Here is a 25,818-nt window from a genome sequence, read left to right as displayed (position 1 = left end):
AGCCGAAAGTTCGGAGTAAAACCTACTGTAGATTGGCCTATCTGTCAACATTAGTCTTTGAACTGAGGAAGCTATGGCAATTCATGTTCATTTGGTATAATGGTTCGATTATGAAAGCAAACATCGGTCAAGGGAAATCGCAAATCGAACATGGGAAACACAACCGCAGGCTGCCCAATGTGAAATTGAAATAGTCTTTGACGTACAGTCTCAGGACAACAACGCCATCAAAAAGAGGTCAAAAGAAGCTAGTTGTACAGGAAATGAGCACTATGCTTTGTTTTGGAGCATCTTGAACATTTCAATTGTCAAAGCAAACCAAAAGCCACGCGCCCAGATCTGTACAGGAACTGAGGATCGTTCAATGTCACGTTCGAAAAAATATTATTAAAAATTATCTACGTAAGTGAATTCCACCTAAAATTAGCCAAAATGACTCAATTTGCTAAATATGAAAAGGTTTAGGACTGAATTAATAAAAGTGCAATACGTTAAGATTTTTTGGAAAATTTTCCAAACCAAAATCTTCTTTAACCCCACCAACTCTAACGTAAAATATACATTATTTAGGCCTTCATGACATCATCACGAGCCTCATCACTGCCGTCATGTACGTGAGTATTATACCCTAAAAACTTCACGTCGAAGAAGCATTATACACTCAACATCACATGTGAGATCTACCTGGGGACTAGAATGAGCCAACGAAGCACGAATCTTGTTGAATCACACCATTGAAGGGAAGTGAAGTCATGATAAACGACTTCATTACGCATACACATTGATGGAAAAATCCGAACCCCATGGCAGGTCTCGCTGTTTCTTTAAGTTTATACGGATGTTCGTTAAATCTTGTGGTGATGATCATGTCACCCGATTCTTTCGTAAATTGTTATAGGGTCAATAAAAGATTGGCGATATCGAATCATGTTAAGTGATTCAAATAAACTTGTATTCGTCAACTAATAACATACACTCAATTAACATCAAATTCAATCTTGCGATCTCAAAATTGTCAACCCTAACAAACCCCACTAACCATACGAAAAATCTCTTGTTGGTGGCGGGTGGTTTCTGAAATTTATGGTGGCGAATCTTCAACTCGCCGCAGAAGTTGGTTTGGACTATATTGTCTCATAATTCTTTTTTGATGACTTTGAGATTGTTTCAAATTGCTTCAAGAAGCTCATCTCAATTCGAAGCTTATGGAATAGTTGGCCTTGGGATATGTGAATGACATCGTACTTACTGTTCTAATCTTCCTTCCTTTGTTCTTGGTCTTACCGATATAAGAAATTGAAGAATGAATAGCTTAAAAGTTATGTATGGACCTATCAATAGAATATCAATATATGCAAGAATACTTGGTCTCTAATCTCTCTATACTAAGATGATAAAGACTCGCTCTAAATCGCCTAATTTTTCACACTTTCCATTTCATACCGTCGACTTCCGCACTAATAACCAAGATTAAGAATAATGACAGCCAATAATGATTATACGCACCTTCTGATGACTCATGGGGTAAACCCTAATTCTACTGGGATTCCAAATTCTGCTCTTGTAGATCAACTTTCGTCGGAATTTCTGGTCAGCTATTCCTTTATATATGAACTGTTTTCGCATTGATCAAAGTTACATGTTTGACGTGCTGTAAAATTGGACAATAGAGATGTCCAATCAGGGCATGGGATGCGTTAAGATGTCACGTCATTTTCAGTATTTTTTACCCCCGAAACATCACAAGAAAAATAGAGAAATCTGAACTTTGGTCCTACAAACATGTGAAATTGACATTGAGGGTTTCTGCTCCATTTTAGTCAAAGCAATGTTGCCCGTGCTATTTGGAAGGAATAAGGGTGCGTTTGGCGACTTGTCAAATAGTAACTGATTCTGTTCTTTTGTTCCCAAAATTAGTTTTGGAATAGAAATCCGTTTGTTAAATTTTTTGTACCCAGGCACAATTTTTAAAATTGTGCTCAGAATCAGTTTTGAAACAGAATTAATAAGTAAAAAAAAGTAGCTTCTTGATTCTAAAACAATTTTTCCGGAACTGATTATTCTTGGTTTTCTTCCTTTTTTTGGTTTGTTGTTGTTTTTTGGCCTCGCCACCCACTTGTGATCGGCCGCCGGCGATCGGCCACATGCCGTCGGCGACCGGCCACAGGCCAGGGCCGGCGAGGCGTCGCGGCCCTCGCCGGTGGCCGGCGAGGGTGGCTCACGGCCGCGACGGCAAGGCCTCACCCAACCAAGGTGAGACCGACCTCGTCGTCGCCACCCAGGTCCGTCGCATGGGTGGTGACGGCAAGGCCGGCCTCGCCTTGGCTGGGCGAGGCTCGACCTCGCCCAGATCTGGCGAGGCCGACCTCACTGTCGTGACCGACGAGGCCGGCGGCGAGGGCAGCGACGCCCTCGCCGGCCTTGGCTTGTGGCTGGTCGCTGGCGCCGGCGACCGGCCACAGCCAAGGAAGGGAGGGGAAATAAAGAAAAAAAAAAGGAAAAAAAAAGAAAAAAAAGGAATAAATATTAAAAAATTCAAAATATTATTAATAAAAAGAAATTTTGTGTAGTTACCAAACGCATTTATGTTCTTTTTCTATTTTAAGAACATAAATTTTGGGCAGTTACCAAACGCCTTCAAATGCTTAGAAATTATTTCTGGGTACGGAATCAAAAAGAATTATTTCTACCCAGAATTTATTTCTGGGCACAGAATGATTGCCATGCGTAGCCTAAAAGTCAAATTGCTTCAAGGATGGGGACTTCTATCTCGATTGATTTCTCTTTTGCTTTCATAATGGTTTTCAATTTAGGTTTACTGCAGTTAGGAGCACAAAGAGAAAATAGACAATATGAGCTTTCTACGTTCTTAGGCATTTGTTAACGAGAACCTCGCTCGGCAAGTATTTTAAACTTAGCAATTGCTTTGAGATTAGTGTTTCAAAAAAACCGATATTTGCGACTAAAGCATTCACAAATTATTCGAGATATCTCGTATAAGCGACATGAACATATAAATTTCAAGCTTCGAACATCATGTGCACAAGTTGTGTGAAATGAAAGCTACACAGGTCATTTGCTCTTTCGATTAAGCCTAATCGATCCTGCGGGTGGTCTCGCCCAAAAAGGGATCTCCTTGATCATCTTCCATGTTATGTTGTTTCCAATGGGGAAAAGTGTCGAAAAAGTCATAAACCTATTGCATTTGTGCCAATTTAGTTATAAACCTTTTAATTGTACCAATTTAGTTGTACACATTTTGATTTAGTGCCAATTAAGTCATTTCAGCTAATTTTGGCCGGATATTGCTGACGTGGACGCCGGTCGGTTTATGCGGCACCACTGATGCCGAAGTGGACAGTTTTAAAAAATATTTTAATATTTTTCGATTTTTTTTCTATTTTTCCTTTCTTCTTCCTTTTGCTGGTGATCGGCCACCGGCCATGGCCAGGCAAGCTAGTGTCGCCTGGGCGAGGGTCTCCGTCACCAACCACAGGCGAGGGCAAGCCTCGATAAGGCCGCGCTAGCCTGGGCAAGGGCCGGCCTCACCAGATTTGGTAATAAAAAGAAAAAATACCAAAGGGCTAATCCTAAAAAAAAAAGCATCAATTTTACCTTGAGTGACAATTCTGGTCCGAACTTTTTTTTATCTCAATAAAAAGCACAAACTTTTATTTTAGTCCCAAATCTGGCCTCCATGATGAGAAATTTTCAAATTGTTTGGGTTAGATTTGGGATTTAAATGAAAGTTGATTTTTTATGAGATAAAAAAGTTCAGACCAAAATGTTGGTAAAGTTGGTGCTGTTTTTTTGGAATTAAGCTGAAATATCATATCACCACAATTTCCACATAAAAAAAGAGAGAGAACGCGTTCTTGCAACACATCCAAGACAATGTCATCCATAAGATGAGGCCTAGTGCTTTTTGACAGGAATTACACATACACTTGTGGGGACTTTCAACGAAATACACCAAAAATCATATAAAAGAAACGGGAGATTGAGACTGCTAATGATAACCATTCTGTTTCAGAAATTAATTTCTGGCCTTTTATCTATTTGTATTCCTTGATGAGTTTCTAAGCAAAAAAACATGTTTGATAATGATACAAAATTTCTATTCCCGAAACAAAATTTTATTTGATAACAGCACAAAATTTCTCCCTCTCAAGTGATCGACGAGTAGACGGTGGGTAGATGGTGGCAGCAGACGGCGGGTTGTGGCAGCGAACGGCGGACGGTGGGGGGAGGTGGCGGCGGATGGCGATGTGGCCAGTGCAAAGGACGGCTGCTGGAGGCGGCCGGTGTCGGGCAACGGCGAGAGGTGGGTGATGGCTGGCGGCAGGAGGGGGTGGCGACGGGAGGGGGGCGGCGGTAGCCGCAGTGGGAGGAGGGAGGACTGTGGCAGCGAACGGCAGGCGGCAAATGGTGGGGGGAGGAGACGGCGAACGGCTACGCGGCCAATGCGGAGGACGGTGGCTGGCGTTGGGCAGTGGCAGGAGGCGGGCAACAACCGGTGGTAGGAGAGGGACGGCGGCCGACGGGGGGCGGCGGCGAGAGACGGTGGCAGGTGGACAACGGCCCACGGCAGCCGTTAGTGGAAGATGGCAAACGGCAGGAGGCAGCGGCTGGCAAGTGGGCAGCGATGGGCTGTGGGTGGGCGACCAGCTAGTAGTGAGTGTGACCGATGAGAAGAATTTCTCATTTTTGTTCTAGAAACAGAAACGTAGAAAAATTTTACTTCTCATTTCTATTCCAAACTTATTTCTAAAATTAAAATTTATTCCAGAAATTGAAAAAGGAAATTGCGTTACCAAACGGATTTTTGTTCCAAACTTGTTTCTGGAATAGAAAAATAGAAATATAATGGTTATCATTCGCAGCTTGAGACTTGTCAAAGGAGGAGGTTCAAGGGAAAGTGAAATTCATAGGGTGCGTGGCTATGCCCGTATTGTCTAGCCATTAAAAGCAATATTGGGTTGGAGGAATTGAGGATGGCATAGATCAAATGTAAATCGACCATGATTTCTCATTGCTCCCTTTTTTCCTAGGTCACAATGTTATGACAAAGGGGCATCATATAACTATGCATGCATTTTTTCCGGCAAAAGTACACCACAAGTGCCATAACTTATGTACGGCGATCACTTTAGTGCCATAACTTTTTTTCGGATCACTTTGGTGCCAAGTCGGAGAAAAAGAGATCACTTTAGTGTCAATTTGGCCGGAAATCCGACGTGGCATTTTTTATTAATTTTTTACGCCGACGTGGCTTGCCGGAGGCTGAGTCAGCGTGTACAGTTAGCATTTTTAATTTTAAATAATTTTTTTAGCGTGTACAGTCAGCATTTTTAATTTTAAATATTTTTTTTTTCTTCTTTCCTTTTTCTTTTCTTTTCTCCCCTCGTCGGCCGGTTGCCGGTGGCCGGCCACCGGCGAAACCCGGGAAGGGCTAGGCGAGGGCGGCCTTGCCCATGGCCGGCGAGGGACAGCCCGACCCTCGCCGGCGACAGGCGAGGCCGGCCCTCGCCGGCCCAGCGAGGCCTCCTCGCCCGACGCCGGCGAGGGTCGCCCTCACCGGATCCGGCGAGGGCGACCCTCACCGGCGTCCGGTGAAGGAAGCCCTCACTTGGGCGGGCAACCCTCGCCGGCGTCGGGCGAGGGTCGCCACGCCCGACTCAGCGAGGGCTTCCTCGCCCGGCGCCGGCGGGGTCGCCCTCGCCGGATCTGGGCGAGGGCGACCCTTGCCGGCGTCGGGCGAGGGTCGCCCACGCCCGACTCGGGTGAGAGCGACCCTCGCCCGCCCGGGCGAGGGCTTCCCTCGCCCTACGCGGGCGAGGGTCGCCCTTGTCGGATCTGGCGAGGGTGACCCTCGCCGGCGTCGGGCGAGGGTCGCCCTTGTCGGATCACAGTGAGGGTGACCCTCGCCGGCGTCGGCGAGGGTCGCCCACGCCCGACTCGGGCGAGGGCGACCCTCGCCCGCCCAGGCAAGGGCTGCCCTCGCCCAACTCCGGCGAGAGTCGCCCTCGCCAGCCCTCGGCCGGAGTTGGGCGACGGCGGCCTCGCCGGCGTCGGGCGAGGGTCGCCCTCGCCCGAGTCGGGTGTGGGCGACCTCGCCCGACGCCGGCGAGGGTCGGACGACGCCGACGAGGGTCGCCCTCGCCGGCGTCGGGCGAGGGCAACCCTCGCCGGGCGTTGGGCGAGGGCAGCCCTCGCCTTGGCTGGCCTCGCCTTGTCGCCGACGAGATCGGCCGCCCCTCGCCGGCCATGGGCAAGGCTGCCCTCGCCCAGCCCTTCCCGGGCTTCGCCGGTGGCCGGCCGGCGAGGGGAGAAAAGAAAAAAAAGAAAAGAAAAGAAAAAGGAAAGAATAAAAAAAAGGAAAAAAATATTTAAAATAAAAAATGCTGACTGTACACGCTGAAAAATTTATTTAAAATAAAAAATGCTGACTGTACACGCTGACTCGGCATCCGGCGAGCCACGTCGGCGTCAAAAATTAATAAAAAATGCCACGTTGGATTTCCGGCCAAATTGGCACTAAAGTGATCTCTTTTCCTCCAACTTGGCACCAAAGTGATCCGAAAAAAAGTTATGGCACCAAAGTGATCGCCATACACAAGTTATGGAACTTGTGGTGTACTTTTGCCCATTTTCTCCTATGAAAGTGGTTTACGCGAGAAAGTATCTTATTGGAATTTCCTTCTACATCTTAAAGGATAAAACACACTGAAAAATTACCTAACCATAGCCTAAACTTACCATACGGATGCCGATTCGGTCATCAACTTTTCAATTTAAGCCTAAACCTTTTAACAATTTATCAATGTAGTCCTTCCGGCCAATTAAGGTCGGAATTCGCTGACGTTGATGATTTTTGCAGTTGTTTTGAAGAAATTCTGAATTTATTTTCCTTTTCTTTCCTTTCATCTTTCATTTTTTCCCTATTCTATTATCTTCTTCCTCCATTGGTCACCGGGGCCTCGACGAAGAAGATGAATACTAAGGTAAAAGAAAGGTTAACAGAGAAAATAAAAAGGAAAAAAAAGAGAGAAAAAATTCAATAAATTTTAAAAAATATTGCATAAATTATTCATGTATGTGTTGGCATTGCTATATAGGAGGGCTGGCGTTGATTGAATCGCCGTTGACTGAATCGTCGCATCAGTGATTTTCGTTATAAATTGGCCCGATGGATTACTTTGGAAAACCATCAAAATATTTGGAACCTATATTGGAAAGTTCAGGAATGAATTTGCGGATCGTATAATATGTTTAGAACTTTTTGGATAATCTTCCCTAAACCTATTCTACTTCCATACTAAAACAAGCAATTGTATAAGCAAAATGAATATTCTCCTCTTTATATGTGGATGAGGATTTACGATCTTTTGAGATTAAATAAAAGAGACTCCACTCTCGAGATTACATGGTTGATGGGGTCTCAAGAGATTCCAACTGAGAAACTAGAGGTCATTTGTTCAAATCATAGTACGGAAGCTACTCAAGGTCAAAATTGACTGCACAGACCAAAGGCATAAATTGGAACAGTTCATACGGCTTGTAGGGAGTTCCACGGTCTCTTGATTGGGGGTTCTTAGAGCCCTTACCCTGGATTATTAAATAAAGCATGCGAAAAAAAAAACTCTCCTCATATATATATATATATATATCACTCATTTTAAACGCATCTCATGTCTAACGATATTGATACGGGTAATTTTATTTTTTTCAGCAAGTAACTAATTCCTCATTCCTACCGTATAAACGTTGGGTGTGCAGAGAAAAGTTACATATATTATATGTCCAATGTTAATCCAGATGAACATGTGTGAATCCAATATTAGGTATTAGGGGACCAAAGCCAGACAAAGGAAAAGTCGAATAATGGACAATCAGGCGGCAGCTGACATGACCAAATTGGGGACAGGCAGACGTACCAAAAAAGCATTTTGCATTGTTGCGAATGATATTGAATCAATAGATGCATCTATGTGTGAATCATAGGCATTACATAAATGGGATTCTCTTGTGTGATTAATGACATTTTCTTTGACTACTCGATCAGATTTTAGCTCGAGTTTTATGTTAACTATTTGTAAATAGTACACGTTCTATGGTCCATTCGTCCGACGTAAGGGAGTGGCTTCCCAATTGGTAGTGCAAAGATTGTCATATCTCCGTCCCGATAAGTACGGAAAAAATTGTCTGCACATTCTTAACCAATGTTATCAAAATTCGGGCAGTCGACATGAAAAATCCGTCTGTTAAATCTACAAGACTTTCCGTTCTTTGTCACAAGAGGCTTCCCAATCGGTAGCGCAAATATCATCATGTCACCATCCCACAGGTCTAGCGAAAATTATCTGCACATTCTTGACCAACGTACTGAAATTTAGGCAGACAGCACGAAAACCCCTCCGTTAATTACCCGAGACTTTCGTTTCCTTGTCACATATCATTCATTAGCATCCCCTCGCTTGTCCTTTTGGTAATTTCACCGCTCGCTAATCCGTGTTAAAATCTTTGTTTAACCAACCCTCCCAAAAACATTGAGAGAGAGAGAGAGAGGGGGAGGAGAAAAGGACACGTCCGTCCAAGAAGGGTTGACTCGGACAGCTTCCTGCCGTGGAAGAGGGGGTGGGCCCCACACGGTGTGGGCCATGAGTTTTTCCAAGACGTGGCCCACGGGGTGTGGGCCACACCTCATTCCACAAACGGGGAGATCAAACACATTTTTGGTGGTCGCACAGAACATCTTCCCGCAAACACATGTACCCATCCAAGGCAATCTATTATATTGTATTTATTTTTTATATGGGTGTGTGTGTATTATATTCCTGCTTCTATAATTCTTCTGCGTTGGGTCCATTCGATCGATCTCCTTCCCAACCATATCGACCGTGGTCTTCTCCTTCCTCCTCCTCCTCCTCCTCCTCCTCCTCCTTTCTCTCTCTAGAAATTTCACTTTGCTTACTTTCCTTCTGCACATCTCTCTCTCTCTCTCTCTCTCTCTCTCTCTCTCTCTCTCTCTCGTCTTCAAAAACCTGCGCACCGCGTTTCCAAGTCCTTTTTCATGGATTCTCTACGCGTCATCCCACGAGTTCCACTCCATTGATTTTCCCCCTTATCTAGTCGACACCATATATAACCACGCCCCCACCTACTGAAGCTATAGCTTCACTTGTGTTGTGTTGTCTTGTGTTCTCCATTGGCGACCGAAGACGAGATGAAGGGCCTCGCCAAGCACGAGCGCCGGTGGGCGTCGGACACCGTCCCCGGGAAGTCTCCGGCGAGCGGCGGCACCTCGCCGGCGGGCACGGAGTCCAGCTCGGGCGAGGAGCTCGTCGAGGTGACGCTCGACCTGCAGGACGACGACACGATCGTTCTCCGGAGCGTCGAGCCCGCGACGGCCGCGTCGGCGTTGGTGATCAGCATCGACGATGACGACGGCGGCGGCGGCGGCAGCAGCGGCGGCGGGACCCCGCGCTCCGCGTCGGCCTCGTGCCCATCGCGGTCGCCGACGATGCGCCGCAGCTCGTCGAGCCTGCTCCGGCAGTTCTCGCAGGAGCTCAAGGCGGAGGCTGTGGCGAAGGCGCGGCAGTTCTCGCAGGAGCTCAAGGCGGAGCTGCGGCGGTTCTCGTGGAGCCACGGCCACGCGTCCCGCGTGCTCTCGGCGTCCACGTCGTCGGCTGGCCAGAATGCCGGCGGGTTTGACGTGGCCCTGACGGCCCGGGCCCTGCGGAAGCAGCGCGCGCAGCTTGACCGGAACCGCTCGGGCGCGCAGAAGGCGCTGCGTGGGTTAAGGTTCATCAGCAACGGCAAGACCACCGGCAACGTCGATGCATGGAACGAAGTTCAGGCCAGCTTCGATAAGCTTGCCAAGGACGGCTATCTCTTTCGTCAAGATTTCGCACAATGCATAGGTTTTCGTCATTTTCCTCTCTAAATTTACGTCCCTTTCTGGTGAATTTGTCTCCTTAAGGTTGATGCCGACGCCTTCTTGTTTCTTTTTGGTGAAAGGGATGAGAGATTCGAAGGAGTTTGCTTTAGAGCTGTTCGATGCATTGGGAAGGAGGAGGAGAATGACGGTCGACAAGATCAGCAAAGACGAGCTCTACGAGTTTTGGTCTCAGATCACTGATCAGAGCTTCGATTCCCGTCTCCAGATCTTCTTCGACATGTACGCATGATGATGATAATGATGATGAATCTAGAAAAAACAAATCTCAACTCGACTACTCTTTTAATCATTTCTTTTCTCTCGCTGCTGTGTTTTGATAAAGATTGCACTTCTTCACAAACTAAGGACCAGACCGGGTCGTTTTTCAATAAAATTTTGTTTATTTTAACGCGAGTTGATTGTATTGTTAGTGGGTAAGAGCTTGAAGTGACAAGGGAAGAACAGGGACCCCTGAACAGTATCCAAATTATGGACCTAATTATTGATCGCGTCATTTATTTTGTTCGCACCCAGTACGTATTTCATTAATGTAATCATATGGTAGGCCGATGGTTAACCTTTCCTCTTGATGAATATATGACAGGGTAGACAAGAATGAAGACGGTCGAATCACGGAAGAAGAAGTAAAGGAGGTGAGAGCTTCCCTTCAAACCGGTTCTGATTATCTGTCATTTTCAAGTAAATGAAGCCCGATTAGGCTCGACGACCTCCGATTAAACTAAGCTCCTAAAACTAATTATATATATGTGCGATGGATTGGACCGCACTAAATTATTCGAGATCAAAACTAATGTGCATGAATTAGCCAACACTCTCGACGGCCTCACATAAAGCCTCCACAATAAACTAGGGTTTTCCTTACAGGGTGTCATGTTTGGGTTGTGATAGAATAATCAAGGTTAGGCGCGATTCGGTTAGCCCTAATAAATCCCTGAAAATTCCACAACAAAACTACTCCATCGAAACAACAATATTAAATTAAACACGAAGTTTATAAAAATAAATTTTTTTCGGTTTTTTTTATTTATTTCTTGGGTCTGCTCTGACGTTGCCCATGTTCTAAAAGCATCTTCTCATCCATTGAAGATTTCTTGGGATATTCGTGGGGTTTTCCATGAGCATAGGCCATCACTTTGATATGTCTAGGCTGACAAATGGTACCCCGAAATTATTTTCCACTACGACCTTATTCCCCGAAGACATAATGACTGTTTTTAGTGGGGTTGGTGGGGGCATTTGGGTCAATTCGAGCCTGTCCAATATGTCGTGGTGGTCTTATTGATGCATGCAAGCTTGGTTACGTGGACTTTTCGCATCATTAATTTCGTGTCGACGAAAACCCTAATTCCACACGGTTCTGTTCTTGATTCTTGCTTCGATCGATGTGTTCAGATCATAATGCTGAGCGCTTCGGCGAATAGATTATCGAGGTTGAAGGAGCAGGCGGAGGAGTACGCAGCTCTGATCATGGAGGAACTGGATCCAGAGCGGCTCGGCTACATCGAGGTCGGTCCAATTTCATTTTGAATCTTTACATAATAAATCTAAAGATAATTTTGTTTTTTTGGTCAAAATCTAAAGATAATTCAAAGTCCCCGAAAATATATATATTTTCGTCAAACTATTGTTTCCAAATAGTTAGTGGGTGTACGCATCTTAATGGAGGTGAGCTTTGACCGGTAATTTTTATACGACTAAACTAAACTCGAGTGGTCTAAACATTAGTTACGACTTTGTCTCCCCATGTCCATGTTAGGCGAAAAACGGGGAAATTTTTCTAATTGGGCAACCGTGTTGTTGAACCGTGCAAGGAGAAAGAGTAAGAGCTCATGACTATATAATATATAAATATATGTGTATTCATATTTGTGTACGTAGCTCGAATTGACCAGATTATATTGTTTAGAAGACAAAAGGGGCTTGAAGAGTTTTCTAAAATGTGTGTTAGTTGAGCGACTTTTCTTCGATTTTGCAAGAACATTTCTTCTTAAAGTTTAGGTAATTAGGGTTTCTCCTTTCCGTCCTAATATTATTACTTTTAGATTAGTGCTATAATAGGAACGACGGACAAGCCACACGTATCATGTCATTTTCCTTACTTTATCGCCCTTGATCAAGCAATAATTCTAGGGTTTCATACTTATCAAATGGGCTCAAATCAAAGTGACAAAAGATTTGTGGCCGATACATTAACACAAGCTAGCTAAGCTAGTTATGCTGAGAATCTGAGCTGGTTTTCTATGTCGTTACAGCCAAAAAGATGTGAAGCCTTTAAGATAATATATTCTCAAATAATTATCTTTTTTAATCGCTTTGTTTCCTTATGTATATAGTAAAGAGTCGGTGAGTGACGGTCTTTCTGGGTCCGAGATTTTATATTATATTCATGTCCGTCGTTCCCGCGTTTGGCAGCTTCCCCGAACTCATTCTCCTTTTTCTTTCCTTGGCTGCTGAAACTTTCCCGGAAAATTTAGTCCATTGAATGACGGAGAAAACAAATGTGGAAGTGCACAGGAGGAGCGACACATAGGCGTTGCCGAAACGACGTGTGTAGGGTGGGGCTTCTTTTGGGGGGTTGTCCCACACACAACGCGTCCGCCACTTTTAGTGCACGCATTTGGCCCTCCCCACGCACGCGTGCTGTCTGGTTTTGATCGTCACTATCGTTGGGGTCATGTTGAGCTTTATCGACACGATCCTATTGTCTTGTCCCCTCCCACGATTCTGTTCCTAGAGAGCTGCTCCTGAATTAAGAAGCACCAGATTTCAGAGACTAACTAGAACTAGTTCGGATTAAGTGAATGATATTATCATACGTGCGATCGTTTCTTATCTCGTTCACATGCGACGGTGACGCATTGATTCCATGGATCAAGGGGTGGTGCACATACAAAAAAAGAAGAAGAAAAATTCCACTTAAAATGCAAATAATATGGGAGAAAAATAAACTTTCTTGCTCTGTTATGCAATTTAGCCCTTGAGTTCTTGGTGGAAATTGGATGCAGCTATGGCAACTAGAGACGCTGCTGCTGCAGAAGGACACATACCTCAACTACAGCCAGGCGCTGAGCTACACAAGCCAAGCTCTGAGCCAGAACCTACAGGGCCTGAGGAGGAGGAGCCCCATCAGGAGACTGAGTACCAAGTGTTTGTACTATCTAGAAGAGAATTGGAGGAGGATTTGGGTTGTAATGTTGTGGATCATGATCATGATCGGCCTCTTCACTTGGAAATTCTTGCAGTACAGGCAGAAGGCTGCCTTCCAAGTCATGGGCTATTGCCTCCTCACAGCGAAAGGCGCTGCCGAGACACTCAAGCTCAACATGGCTCTCATCCTGCTGCCCGTGTGCCGGAACACCATCACCTGGCTCCGGTCCACCAAGGTCGGCCTCTTCATACCCTTCGATGACAACATCAACTTTCACAAGGTACACAAATTTACCATTGTCGTTTTTGAAAGATATTTTATTCGCATATACGATTCTGTTACTTTTGAGTTACTGTATTGGCTATCTTAGATTCATGCCAAATGTTTTTCGTGAAATGCTGTAGTATTACCAGAATCGATACCGTGAACTTAGCTACATCCTTAATTAGTGAACATTCCAAATGTCGTAGACCTTATCGTGAACCGATAGCTCGAGCCACCCATTCTCCAATACTAGTACGCATTCTTTTATACTTACAAGGAAATTTGAACAATAAGTTAGACCCGACCTATGCGACTGGACATGTCTAATCCATTCGTACAATTAATATCTTCATCTTAATCTTGGAATCTAACCCTCCTTTTTTAAATTTCCCATACTTCAATAATTTCCACATCTTTGAGCTAGCTTTATCATCCTATAGGCGGAAGAAACTTTCTTTTCACAAATTTTTTGACTTGGGGACCCGCGAGGAGGACTTCCGGTGAAAGTCAACGTGATTGATTTGATCTGGACAATAGAGAAAACAACTGATTTATGACACGTCTCTCTTTGTGTGCACATACAAGATGCTGATATGTCCTGTGTAAGAACGCGTAGAGCGCAGTGCAAGGCATTATCTTTCTGTTTAAAGGCAGCAAAGGTTGACAAATGAGAATCTTCCCTAGCCATTGTTTTGGGCCAGAGAGATCATGATTGTTTTTGTTTATATGCAGAAATTTTAAAAGAACTTGTGGGAAACCACAAAGATTGACTTTTCATAAACAAGTTAAAAATGGAGAAAGACAAATGTTAAAAGGAAACTCTGTTCTATCTAAAATAGTTTCTAGTAATGGTTGCATGAGTATATGAATTAAGAAGCTTTTGTTTATATGTATGCACAAGTTGAGCTAGGAGATTGACTTCTTAGTGAAATAAAGAAAGAATCTCTTGCATTTCCCCCAAGATCCTTCCCTATCTGTGGATGAGTGAAGAAGAAACTCTGTATCGGGGCATCAGAAATTGGCAAGAGAGTAAGGATTCATCAATCATAGCTTGAATAAACTTCGATACAGAAAATCACAACTAAAACCGTGTAACAAGATACAGATGTGACCCATAGAACGAATGTAGATTGTGATTTCCAGGTTCCGAACATGGAGAGGAAGAGAGTGGCTGATCGAATGACAGACTATATTTTGCAACGTCATTCTAAGTAACAATGTCTGATATGATACAAAATGCTGCTCAGATATGTAGAACCACACGTGATGTGGAATGAGAATCCTAGGATTTTTTTGGTTGTCCGATGAGTGAAAAAGCAAGAATTCTGAGAAGAGAATGTTCTTTTTGAGGTCAGTGATCTTAGCGAAGGCGACGGAAGCGATGTTTCTAAAATTTGCATAATTACCGGACTTATGCTTGTTGCTGATACTTTCGATTTATGAGAAACTGAAATGTTGTCCCTTTAGCCCAGCAGCTACTGAATCATCAGTTGTGAATCATGGGACGATACTCGAGTTTCAGGATTCATAGCAAGAATGGCAAAATCTGAATAATGTCTTTCTGGTTTGTACACTGGTGCAGACGATTGCTGCCGCTATTGTAGTCGGTGTCATCCTCCATGTGGGTGACCATCTTGCGTGCGACTTCGTGAGGCTCGAACATGCGTCTATGTCAGATTACAGTAGCTACTTGAAGGATGATTTCGGAAATCCGAAGCCGACGTACTTTGATCTTGTCAAGGGACCTGAAGGCGTAACTGGGATCCTCATGGTGATCTTGATGGCAATAGCCTTCACATTAGCCACCCGATGGTTCCGGCGAAGCCTCGTCAAATTCCCGAAACCCTTCGACCGGCTCACTGGCTTCAACGCATTTTGGTACTCGCACCACCTGTTTGTACTTGTCTATATCCTTCTCATCATTCACGGAGTCTTCCTTTACCTCGTTCACCTCTGGTACCGCAAGACGGTATGAATGTTTTCTTTCCCTGAATTCCAGGAACTTATGTTGCTGCGTTCTTTTTCCAACATTGAAATATTGAAAAACGACTGGTGTATTCCTAATGTAGTTGCATCTAAGTTCATGAGACTTGAGTTTTGAAATGTTGAATTTGTGTCTTCGCAGACGTGGATGTATCTTGCCGTTCCTGTATTGCTCTATGCCGGAGAAAGGACCCTGAGATTCTTCAGGTCTGGAATGTACACAGTCCGACTGCTCAAGGTGACAAAAGCATTCCCGCGTCATCCATCTTCCCAATTTGATATTCATCTTCATTTGTTGGCGTTCAATTAAAATTGGTGACATTTAGAGCGAATTGTCTTGATTGTTTAGGTTGCGATCTACCCTGGAAATGTCTTGACGTTAAAGATGTCGAAGCCTCCCCAATTTAAATACAAAAGTGGGCAGTACATGTTCGTCCAGTGTCCTGCGGTTTCTCCATTCGAGTGGTAAGTCCCCAAAGTAATGACGATCACTGCCCACTGAAAACAATGCATTTTGTTTATGGTAATGGGCACGCCATTATATTCCACCCTAGGTGTATTTACTTCTTGAACGGACTGCTCAACTGCATATGGTCCCGATTGTTACTTGAAAAGTTTTGAAACCTCGCATATGTACTGATCTCTACTCTTGACACATATCGCCAGGCACCCGTTTTCGATAACCTCAGCTCCTGGTGATGACTACCTCAGTGTTCATATCCGTCAACTAGGCGACTGGACGCGAGAGCTCAAAAGGGTGTTTGCCGAGGCTTGCGAGCCTCCCGTTGCGGGAAAGAGTGGCCTCCTCAGGGCTGATGAAACAACCAAGAAAAGGTGTGTACACTTCTTGTACCATTCTTTCATTGTCCACACACTATAGTTTTCCTATAATGATACTAGTGATCATTGAGCTTGTGGGGTTAACAATAACCGAGACCATATTCTTTTCTTGATTACAGTTTGCCGAAGCTCTGCATAGACGGCCCATATGGCGCTCCAGCACAAGACTACAAAAAATACGATGTGTTGCTGCTGGTTGGTCTCGGAATTGGGGCAACGCCTTTCATTAGTATCCTCAAAGATTTAATCAACAACATTGTCAGAAGCGAGGAACAAGCAGTAAGTACCATGTACTCCAACTTTTTAGTTACCTTTTGAACAACATGATCGTGGACTGATGCAAATGAGAATGAATTAGCATTGCACCTGTGAGTATTTTCAAGACCAATTTTCCTTTTGCCTCCTTTCTTTGTGTGCAGGACTCGGTCACAGATATCAGTAGGAACTCGGATTTAAGCATCGGGAGCGTTGACTCTCCCGGCCCGAACCGGGTTTCCCCGAGGCGCAGGAAAACTCTGAAGACCACAAATGCTTACTTCTACTGGGTGACCAGAGAACAAGGGTCATTCGATTGGTTCAAAGGGGTCATGAATGAGGTCGCAGAGCTTGATCAAAGGGTAACACAGACGACATGCTTTCTTTAGAGCCCGATTTTCAGCTCGTTAATTGGATTTAATAAGTTTTCTCTTTATTGATTGTGTTCTTGATTTGGGACTTTTAGGGGGTGATTGAGATGCACAATTACTTGACCAGCGTGTACGAGGAAGGTGATGCAAGGTCTGCTCTCATCACTATGGTCCAAGCTCTTAATCATGCCAAGAATGGGGTAGACATTGTTTCTGGAACAAGGGTAAGTATAATCCTCCTCCTCCTCCTCCTTTTTCTTTTGTCAATTTAATATTTATCGTTTTCTTTTCCAATTCACAACCATATGTCACATACTGAATCACAAAAAGAAAATGTTTTTATTCAGGTAAGGACTCATTTTGCAAGACCCAATTGGAAGAAGGCTCTCACAAAACTATGCTCCAAGCACAGTGGTGCAAGAATAGGTAACTCTCGACCGGTTGAATCTCTTCACACAAAATCACAGAAGCAACTTAATCAAATTACCAAAAGATTCATTTCTTTTGGCTTCTTGAATCAGGTGTTTTCTACTGTGGAGCACCTGTTTTGGCCAAAGAGCTGAGCAAGCTCTGCTACGAGTTCAACCAGAAAGGTCCCACCAAATTCGACTTCCACAAGGAGCATTTCTAGACTAATTTTGGCTTCTCGAAATCCCCTTTATTAGCTTTCAAACACCTTCTTCATTCCACCCAAAGAGAGTCAAGAAACTCTTCTTCTTCTTCCTTTTTTTTGTGTCTCGAGATTAATTTCAACTGTAAGGAGGCCTGAAGATTCTGTACAGAGAATTGGGTAGAGAAGAGAGAAACCAACAAGTTAGAGCCAGTACAGTCACTGTAATTACTTACAATATATAGTTGTAGGACCCCAGAGATGAAAAAAAACATAGAATAAAAGGGAAAGGGAAAGCCGGTCACTCCACATCATGCACGTGGCTACAGCGCGGAGGAGGAAGGTGGGCGGCGGCCCAGAACGACGTTGCGGGACAGCTGCAAAAGGGTCAGGTTGACCTCAGCAGCAGCAGGCCTTTGACAGTGAAACGGCAGTGCGTTTCATGATTGGGCTGCACGTTCATTCATGGGTGGGGTTTAGGACAGTGACCCTTTTTTATTTTGTCTACCTAAGTGTATGGGCCTAAGTATATATAAAAATATATTATATATTTTCCATTTTTTCCACCATTGAGGTGGGTGGAGGCTCTAAGAATCCCTCTGGAAGCAAGGAAAAGGTCAAGACATGTGCATGGCCACGGTTCGAAACCGGCCGATTTCGATTCGAAACCGGTGATTCCGATTCGTGGCCATGTATGAACCGGCGGTTCCGGGCTTGTTCCGATTCCGGTCCGATTCGGAATCGACCGGTAAAAATTAAAAAAATAAATTATGAAATAAAAAAATAATGAATTATCAAATTATGAAATAATGAATTATTCAATATAAAATGTAATCAAAATGTACATTGTAATCAAATTTGGGGAAAAAAAGAGTTTCTCCACTTATCTGCAGTTTTTTTTTTTTTGGAACTGGGCCCTTAGGCCACGGGCCGGTTCCGATTCTGAACCGCGGGCCAGTCAATGGGCCGGTCCGGGGTTTGACCCGGGCCGAAACCAGCCCATGGCCATGTCTAATGTGCTATGCTAGTTACCTCTTTTTGTTTTAATTTTTTTGAATTTTTATCCATACAACAAGGGAGCTTGGTATAGTGTGTGTAAAGAGTGATAATCACACCTTTGATTTTTTGTCCTGTATTAATGTCCTAATGCTTGGCAGAAGAGGGTTGCTAATTGTATGCTCCGATGATTTGAGTAAAATGGGTATTGGTTTACTTGATCCAAGATGTCCATTTTGGTGAAGGTGCATCGCTATTTCTCCAATTGATTGACCCTTTTTTAGTGTCGATTACTGGTAATGTTGTGCCGATGTGGCACATGTGAATGGTAGTCTCAACTTATTTTGAAGTTCTGACGTATGTGGAGTCATTCCATATGGGGGCATGACACTTGAGCCTACGGTGGGTCCATCAATAGCCGATATTTTCATGGATAATTGACGAAGAAGGAATCTTGCATTCATATTTTTCTTGTATTTTTAGAATCTATCTAGGACTTAGATCTATAGAAGTAGACATATTTTCAGTAGTAGTTACGATGGGAGAAGAATTCGAATAGCATGGATTGCTCTGTAGGCCCTCGCGGGGGAAGTAGGGTGTCAATTACAATAGATAATTGGCAACCTCATGCCGCCTCACCTAAGTTCGCACGACAAGAGAGGTGGGCGACCTCAAGAGAGGGTGGCGGTGGCTCGTCGGGGGCTCGTTAATGGCTTGCCAGTAGCTGAGGCCTTCGTCGGCAAGTTAGGATTTTCAAGGACATTCTGGAATAATGAAAGTTGAGTAAGGGCAAAGTTGGAAGGAAAAAATGTCTATTTACATTCCGGGAATGCTCCTTTCCAAGGTACCTCCGGATTTGCTTTGGGCCAAAGGCCTTTGGATATACAATTGCATTTCTCCACAGTCGAGCAAAAATCGGACCATTAATATAAGGCCTTTGGATATTCACTCTATACGTTATGGGCCTCACGTAGTTTGTGTTTGTTTGTTGTCCTTTTTGAAGTTATGAACTAAAAACTATTTAGGGTCCGACATATGTTACTATCGATAATGAAAATATTTTCCTTTGGCTAATTTTTCGATGCGATATTTCCAATCGATTTCGGAAAATATTCCTTAAATTTCGAATTTTTTGTGAAACAAAACACCCTTGGCCCTAACCGCAAAGGTCACGTTGCTGCTGTCCATAATGGCTGATATTTCTGATGTTTGGGGACATTCCCACTCTTTCGTTGGCCAAGAATGGATTGGGCTGGTCAAAGAATGGACTTTCAAACTCGGAGACTTGCAGCTACGCTCTCCGATCGGTCATTCAATTGAGTCCAACACACTTCGATAGATGCTTTTTGTAATTTTTCCGAACAAATCGACTTCAACCGAACGTCGGCTAATATGCGGAAGAGACAGTAATTCGCGCCCTAAACTGAGTCCACCTTTCTAATCTGACAAAATGCAAAGTAAGTTGGGTCCAAAAGCACAGGAATTTGAGCATGAGGGTGCACTTTCCGGGGGACGCAAATGCTTCATTCGCCTCGCCAAATTCGCCGAACCTCTATCGAGATGATCGACCCTCCTAGCCAGCTTCGGTATGGAGCACGAGCGAGACCCTAATTAACACCATCTCTTAATCTTAGTTAGCTGGTGAAGGATCGATATGGATCGACAAAGGAGCGTGCAATCATCATCATCATCAATGCATTCATGTCCTCACAATGCGACCACCGGAACCAATTAGGCGGGTCCTTCACGTGTCCCAACTTCATTCGTGCAAGAGACTCGAATGCGACTCCCTAGTGGACCACCTCAGCCGGTCAATCCTGACCGCTGCCTCCGACTAGATTGAAATGGAAATGGTTCTTCCTGTTTCACCAAATTAAGGTGTGGACCGTTCTTTTCTATATATTTTTTAAACATTTTCGGGGGTCATTACAGACATGGTGGACCAAGTCGTATTGATGGGAATCATAAGCAACGCGTGAAAATGGGGGAGGGGCATCTTATCTTCATCTAGAAGATGGGCTGCTGTTGAGTCCACTCTGGCTGTTGATGGTGGAGTTATACCTCACTCGAAGGCAGTCTTTGTTGACCGCTAAAGTCAAGTCTCTCCTAATTAGTTGCACAAGTTGGGTGTCCGATGTATGTTCGGACAGGGTCCGGTTGGGTTCGCTTTGGATCGGGACGGATTACCTGAAAGGAGGAGAAGCAGTGTTAGGTTGAAGGGAAGCGATTAGGGAAAAAGTATTGTAATCATTGATATCGTGTTAGAAAGAAATCGCAGCGACACTTTTTCAGCGCCTTATTATCAAATGACAATGATGAATCGCTTTTGAATGATATGTTGCTACTGATGTGGGTCTCGTCATGTAATAAAGTGGGATTTGAATAAGTGCAATTTATGTGGGTGTGCCTCCTTAATCAGGTGAAAGTGCATCACTATGTCTCACTTTTATCGAAAAGTTATTGCCGGCTTCTTATCATCTTTACATCATCTTTACATGGATATCAATCTTCCTTGGATTTTCCTAGAAGCTAGGTATATAACTAATTCTTTTACGTGATGGGTTTCATATGAATCCACTAATTTAACCTCCAAATTTAACTATATGCACGCATGACGCTTCAGAATGAGAAAAATCCATCTTAAGTAGGTAAGGTTTATGATCATGAAATACTCCACCACCCTTAGCAATCTCCGCAAAATGAGAGTCGCAGCCCGATTTTGTGATTGTGATTATTTGCGCTGCATCGTGTGATGGATCGAATCTATCGTATAGTCTACCTAATTCACAATTACAAAATTGCTCCTTCCCTAGCAAGTCCAACTACAGTGCGGTGGAGCTGGATTTGCTTGAATTTTATATATTCCGGTGGATTTGTCTGATTGCACGGTGGGTCCAAATTTTGGGACGTTGCGTACATGTTGCGATCCGGAAGAGAACATTCCACGGCGGATGCTTGGCCGAGGCAGCTGTCCATGACATCCATGTGTTTGTCAAAAGTCTCCCTAGACTATATGAATGGACTCATATTATTAAAAAAGATCAGCTTTGAAAATTCAAATCAATCAATCATAGAATAATCGCATTTTCCTCGCACGTTACCTTGTCCCCGCAATTGCACCACTATTCAATTTGTGCTTCTAGATGGAATCTTTACGCAGATTACTTTTTCAATGATGAAGCTAAGATGTTTTGGCCCCTCCCCTCTTACCAAATCTTCGTGGATTGCGTGAGTGGTTGGTGGAATAGTTCGCGAAAATGAGTTCAATATGATTCTTCGCCGCACCAAAATGCACAAACTATCCCGGGCCATACCTTTCGGATGCGATCTACAATCTACGCAATCCACGATGGCTGACGAGGCATGCACGAGTTTTGAGTTTAATTGGCCATCCAAGGGTTTGTTTGTTTGAAAGAAAACGTTTCTTTTTCGACTTTTCGGTATTTACATGACAGAACACCAATTGATATGTGGAAAACGTTTTTCATGGACTAAAAAATAATGAGCTTGGATTGGGAGAAAACGACTTCTCCTTCTAGCAAGAAGGAATCACTTTCTCTAAATCACCAAACGAATGAAAACTAATCATTTTCTTTGAAAGTGATTTTCATGTTTTCTGTAAATTGATTAGTTTTCTCCAAACTTGAGAAAGTTGGAAAACAATTACTCAAAAACAGTTTTACTTCAAACAAACGGTTTTTAAGTTGAAGTTCTTGGTCACTATAAAATAACGACAATGACATGAGATCACACATTTTTGACATAATAAACATTAGTATTGTAACGACATGGTCTGACGAGGGTGGGGACGTGTCGCCGGGTCTAGAGGGTCTGGACAATGAGCGGCTCTTAGTAAGCTCCTAAGATGGCGAATGGGGCAGTAATGAACAGAATTCTGCACCGAACAGGAGGAGTGACACCATTACTTCAAACTTGTACCAGTGTGACAAAAATATTCTAATCTACCACCAAAAACCCTAAAATTTACTTACAGTGACATCAGTAACCCACTTTTTTTTTTCCGTGTCATCAATACACTAAACTCATACCAGTGACAAAAGAAAAGAAGCTTCCGTCATAGTCCTGTCCAAGACGGCTTTCAAAAGCTAACATGCCGGCTCGCGTAAACAATGGTAGCGCATGGAGTTGACACGGATTTGACATCAGAGGCAAATAGCTGAAGGGTTTTTTGTATCACGTTAATATAAGTTTGGGGATTTTGGCAATCCAAAAAAAAGTTGGAGTATTGGTGTCACGATGAGCATAGTTTAGAATTTTTTGTGACACAAATGAAAAGTTTGGGGTACTAGTGTTACAGCGGGCATAATTAGGATTTTTTGTGGAATTAACCGCAGTTATTTGCACACGGAGATTGGCATTTCATGAACATCTAGTGGACATCTAGTGGACCCATATAAAACCAATCCGATTATTATGTTAGAGTAACAAAAAAGGATGTAGGATATAATATATTTGGCATCTTACAAGATCCATTGAATGCTTGAATCCATTCACAAAGGCCATGGTCAAAGCATAAGTATTTGCTTCTAGGCCCTTAAAAACAACACTTGCGATTTTTTCTATTACGAAAATCCGCGAGCAATATAATATTTGTACCCAAATATTTTTTTCCCCTCGTTTCTTGATTTGGGGACTAATTCGCGGAATCTGTCCCTTTCAGACCAAGGGCGGCGATATGCAAACATAGAAAGCCATTATTATAACCACCACTACTTTGTGCTAAACTTGTATAATGGAATTTCGCACGTTTGAAGACCAACAAAATGAAATGATTTGAAAATGTTACTGGACACCTATGTCTTTTAGAACATGTCAAAGCAAACAAGATAAAACAGCTACCGTTGTAACTCAATCGATAGGGACATCTCTTCACTCAAACTTAGGAAAATATTAATACCTTTAGAACATGTCAGAGCAAACGAGATGCACATGATACCCTCGTAACGCAATTGATAGGGACAAACCACACTCAAACTTACGAAAATATCGAATACAACGCATACTCAATTAATCTATTCTGCTTCCAATATTAAACCCCCGAATTTCCGAGCCAAAGCAAGGTTTCATGATTGACAATGCAAAAGTGATTTCACTTTCGGAACTCACATTCTAACCCTAAGGCATGTCGCAAACTTCTTTTAATCAATCAAGAATCGCACCATGTCCACTTGAGAGAACAATTTGAACTTTTGTGACAGAAGATCCATCTGCGACCTCCACTTGACAGCAATCTGGAACGTACCGTGTCCACAACCACATGTATCTGGAGCAAACAACAGTTGCATCTACGAAGAAGAACGCATAGGTCATTTTCATGAGAAGATATTTTCTCAATCGATTGATACATGCTAATTAATGACGCGCGAACCCGGACAAATGAAACCATTGCTTACTCATAGAGCTCATCCACAACTTTTTATATACGTGTCTAGTTTTAGTTTTCGTGTTGGGAAATTCTCGATTTTTCATATTCATTTTCGGTCTTTCAAATCGCGATAAATTAATACTGACAGGAAAATCGATTCGTCGAGTACTCTTTTACGATGGGATAATTGTCTAAAAAGTCCTAAATCTATTGTACGACAGCCAATTAAGTCTTAAACCTTTCAATTGTGTCAATTTAGGGTGCATTAAATTCGGCTTTCAGGGAATGTCTTTGGAAAAATACAAAGGCCTTTAAACTAAAGGGGTATTCCAAAATACAAGTAGTGTTTGGTAAAGTGTATTTTAAAAACACATTACCGCAACCCTAGGTGGTGGTCACTAGGGTTGCATGACCCCCAGGTGGCAATGGACGGGGTCGCGCGACCTCTCAGGCAGCAGTTGTTGGCCTATGTCCAGCTTCTCAGTGCAAATAGGAAAAGATGAACAATGCCAATAAACAGTGCCAAACTTGCATTCCGAGAATGTTATTCTTCAAAGGACCTCCGGACTTGCCTCTTGCTTAAGGCCTTTAGAGGTCTTTGGAAATGCAATTGCATTTTTCCAAAGTTCTCCGAAAAATTTGTCAAATGCCATTTGCATTTACCTAAGGGACTTTAGGACCTCAAAGCTCCTTGAGAATGCTGAACAAAACACACCCTTAATCCTAAACCTCTTGATGATTTGTCAATTTAGTTCTAAAACTTTTTTTGTGTTACTTAGTCTGCCAATTTAATCATAAACCTATTATCTTCTAAACTGGTAAATTATCAAAATGTTTGACTAAATTGCCAAATTTCAAAAGTTTAGAACTAAATTGACAAAATTGAAAAATTTAAAATTGAATTGATTTACGTACAATAGGTTTAAGACTTTTTAGATAATTTTCCATTGGCAGCATTAATTTCCTCTTAATTATTTAGTTTCCACATGGGGTTTCTCCTTTTCCAGCTCACTTAATAAGTAATTTAAGCGTGGCAGGCGGGGACATAAAAGTCACCAAGATATATATATTTTTTGGTCATGCACCAAGATATTTTACGAGGATTTCTACCCAAGATTGTCCCGTTGCTCCAAAAAGTCTTCACGGAAGTCACGACCGTTTACAAGTCAAGCTGGTCCAACCTCTCCGGGCAGTGTCTGGCGGCTCAAGCAAGCATCCTCAAAACCTCCCCGTCCATCCCTCCCTCTTACAAGAAAGACAACCTACGCACATCGCGTTATAAAAAACCAACCCACACAAACCCTAAAAGCACAAACAAGAAACCACCCAAGAGAGATCCCCACAAAAGAAGGAAACCCCATCTTTCAAAACACTATCACTCCCCCAAGTCCACACAAAAGCAAAGGAACCCTCATCTCAATGGCCGACAAGACCCGCAACGACGCCGAATCGCTCCCGACCCACGAGGAGAAGCGCAAGAAGAGGATGAAATGGGCCGTCTACATCGCCGCCTTCGCCGTGTTCCAGGTCGCGGTGATCCTCGTCTTCGTCCTCGTCGTCATGAAGGTGCGGACGCCCAAGTTCCGGGTCGGCGATCTCCAGATCCAGAGCTTGTACACGGCCCAGACGCCGTCCTTCAACGCGACCTTCCTCGCGCCCATCCGAGTCAAGAACAACAACTTCGGGCCCTACAAGTACGACGCCACCACCGTCAACTTCATCTGCGGCGGCGTCCATGTGGGCAACGTGACGATCCCCAAGAGCAAGGCCAACTTCATGTCCACCAAGAAGATCGACTTGAACGTGACTCTGAGCTCCGGGGCTTTGCCCAGCAGCGCTAATTCGACTCTGAGCTCCGGAGTCCTGACCCTGATGAGCGAGGCCACGCTGAGCGGGAAGGTGGAGGTGATGATCATCTTCAAGAAGAAGAAGTCGACGAAGATGAACTGCACGATGGAGATCAACGTCTCCGCCAAGACGCTCACGTCCGTGGACTGTAAATGA

General features: G+C 43.7%; 2 protein-coding genes across 2 annotated transcripts; both read left to right on the top strand.

Annotated features, from left to right (window-relative positions):
- The first annotated feature begins 8,850 nt into the window (after positions 1 to 8,850).
- On the top strand, positions 8,851 to 17,989 carry LOC115692296 (respiratory burst oxidase homolog protein A). Its single transcript, XM_030619100.2, has 14 exons — positions 8,851 to 9,923; positions 10,021 to 10,180; positions 10,545 to 10,593; positions 11,354 to 11,467; positions 12,967 to 13,389; positions 14,956 to 15,342; positions 15,499 to 15,594; positions 15,706 to 15,821; positions 16,023 to 16,190; positions 16,316 to 16,475; positions 16,616 to 16,813; positions 16,918 to 17,046; positions 17,170 to 17,248; positions 17,344 to 17,989. Exons 1-14 carry the CDS (start codon positions 9,227 to 9,229, stop codon positions 17,451 to 17,453), a joined length of 2,886 nt encoding a protein of 961 aa, XP_030474960.2. The 5' UTR covers positions 8,851 to 9,226; the 3' UTR covers positions 17,454 to 17,989.
- Positions 17,990 to 25,233: 7,244 nt separating this feature from the next.
- Positions 25,234 to 25,818, top strand: LOC115692285 (late embryogenesis abundant protein At1g64065-like). Its single transcript, XM_030619087.2, has one exon. It carries the CDS (start codon positions 25,234 to 25,236, stop codon positions 25,816 to 25,818), a length of 585 nt encoding a protein of 194 aa, XP_030474947.2.

The sequence above is a fragment of the Syzygium oleosum genome, unplaced genomic scaffold, assembly GCF_021117445.2.
Source record: "Syzygium oleosum isolate NSW1041296 unplaced genomic scaffold, Sole_v2.1 Sole_v2.14, whole genome shotgun sequence".
Taxonomy (NCBI): domain Eukaryota; kingdom Viridiplantae; phylum Streptophyta; class Magnoliopsida; order Myrtales; family Myrtaceae; genus Syzygium; species Syzygium oleosum.
The sequence above is the reverse complement of the archived record's forward strand: the minus strand, read 5'-3'. Positions and strand labels throughout refer to the sequence as shown.

Coding starts and splice junctions, on each gene's coding strand:
- LOC115692296 (XM_030619100.2), top strand. CDS start 9,227: ATGAAGGGCCTCGCCAAGCACGAGCGCCGGTGGGCGTCGGACACCGTC. Junction 9,924..10,020: donor AGATTTCGCACAATGCATAG/GTTTTCGTCATT, acceptor TTTTGGTGAAAG/GGATGAGAGATTCGAAGGAG. Junction 11,468..12,966: donor AGCGGCTCGGCTACATCGAG/GTCGGTCCAATT, acceptor AATTGGATGCAG/CTATGGCAACTAGAGACGCT.
- LOC115692285 (XM_030619087.2), top strand. CDS start 25,234: ATGGCCGACAAGACCCGCAACGACGCCGAATCGCTCCCGACCCACGAG.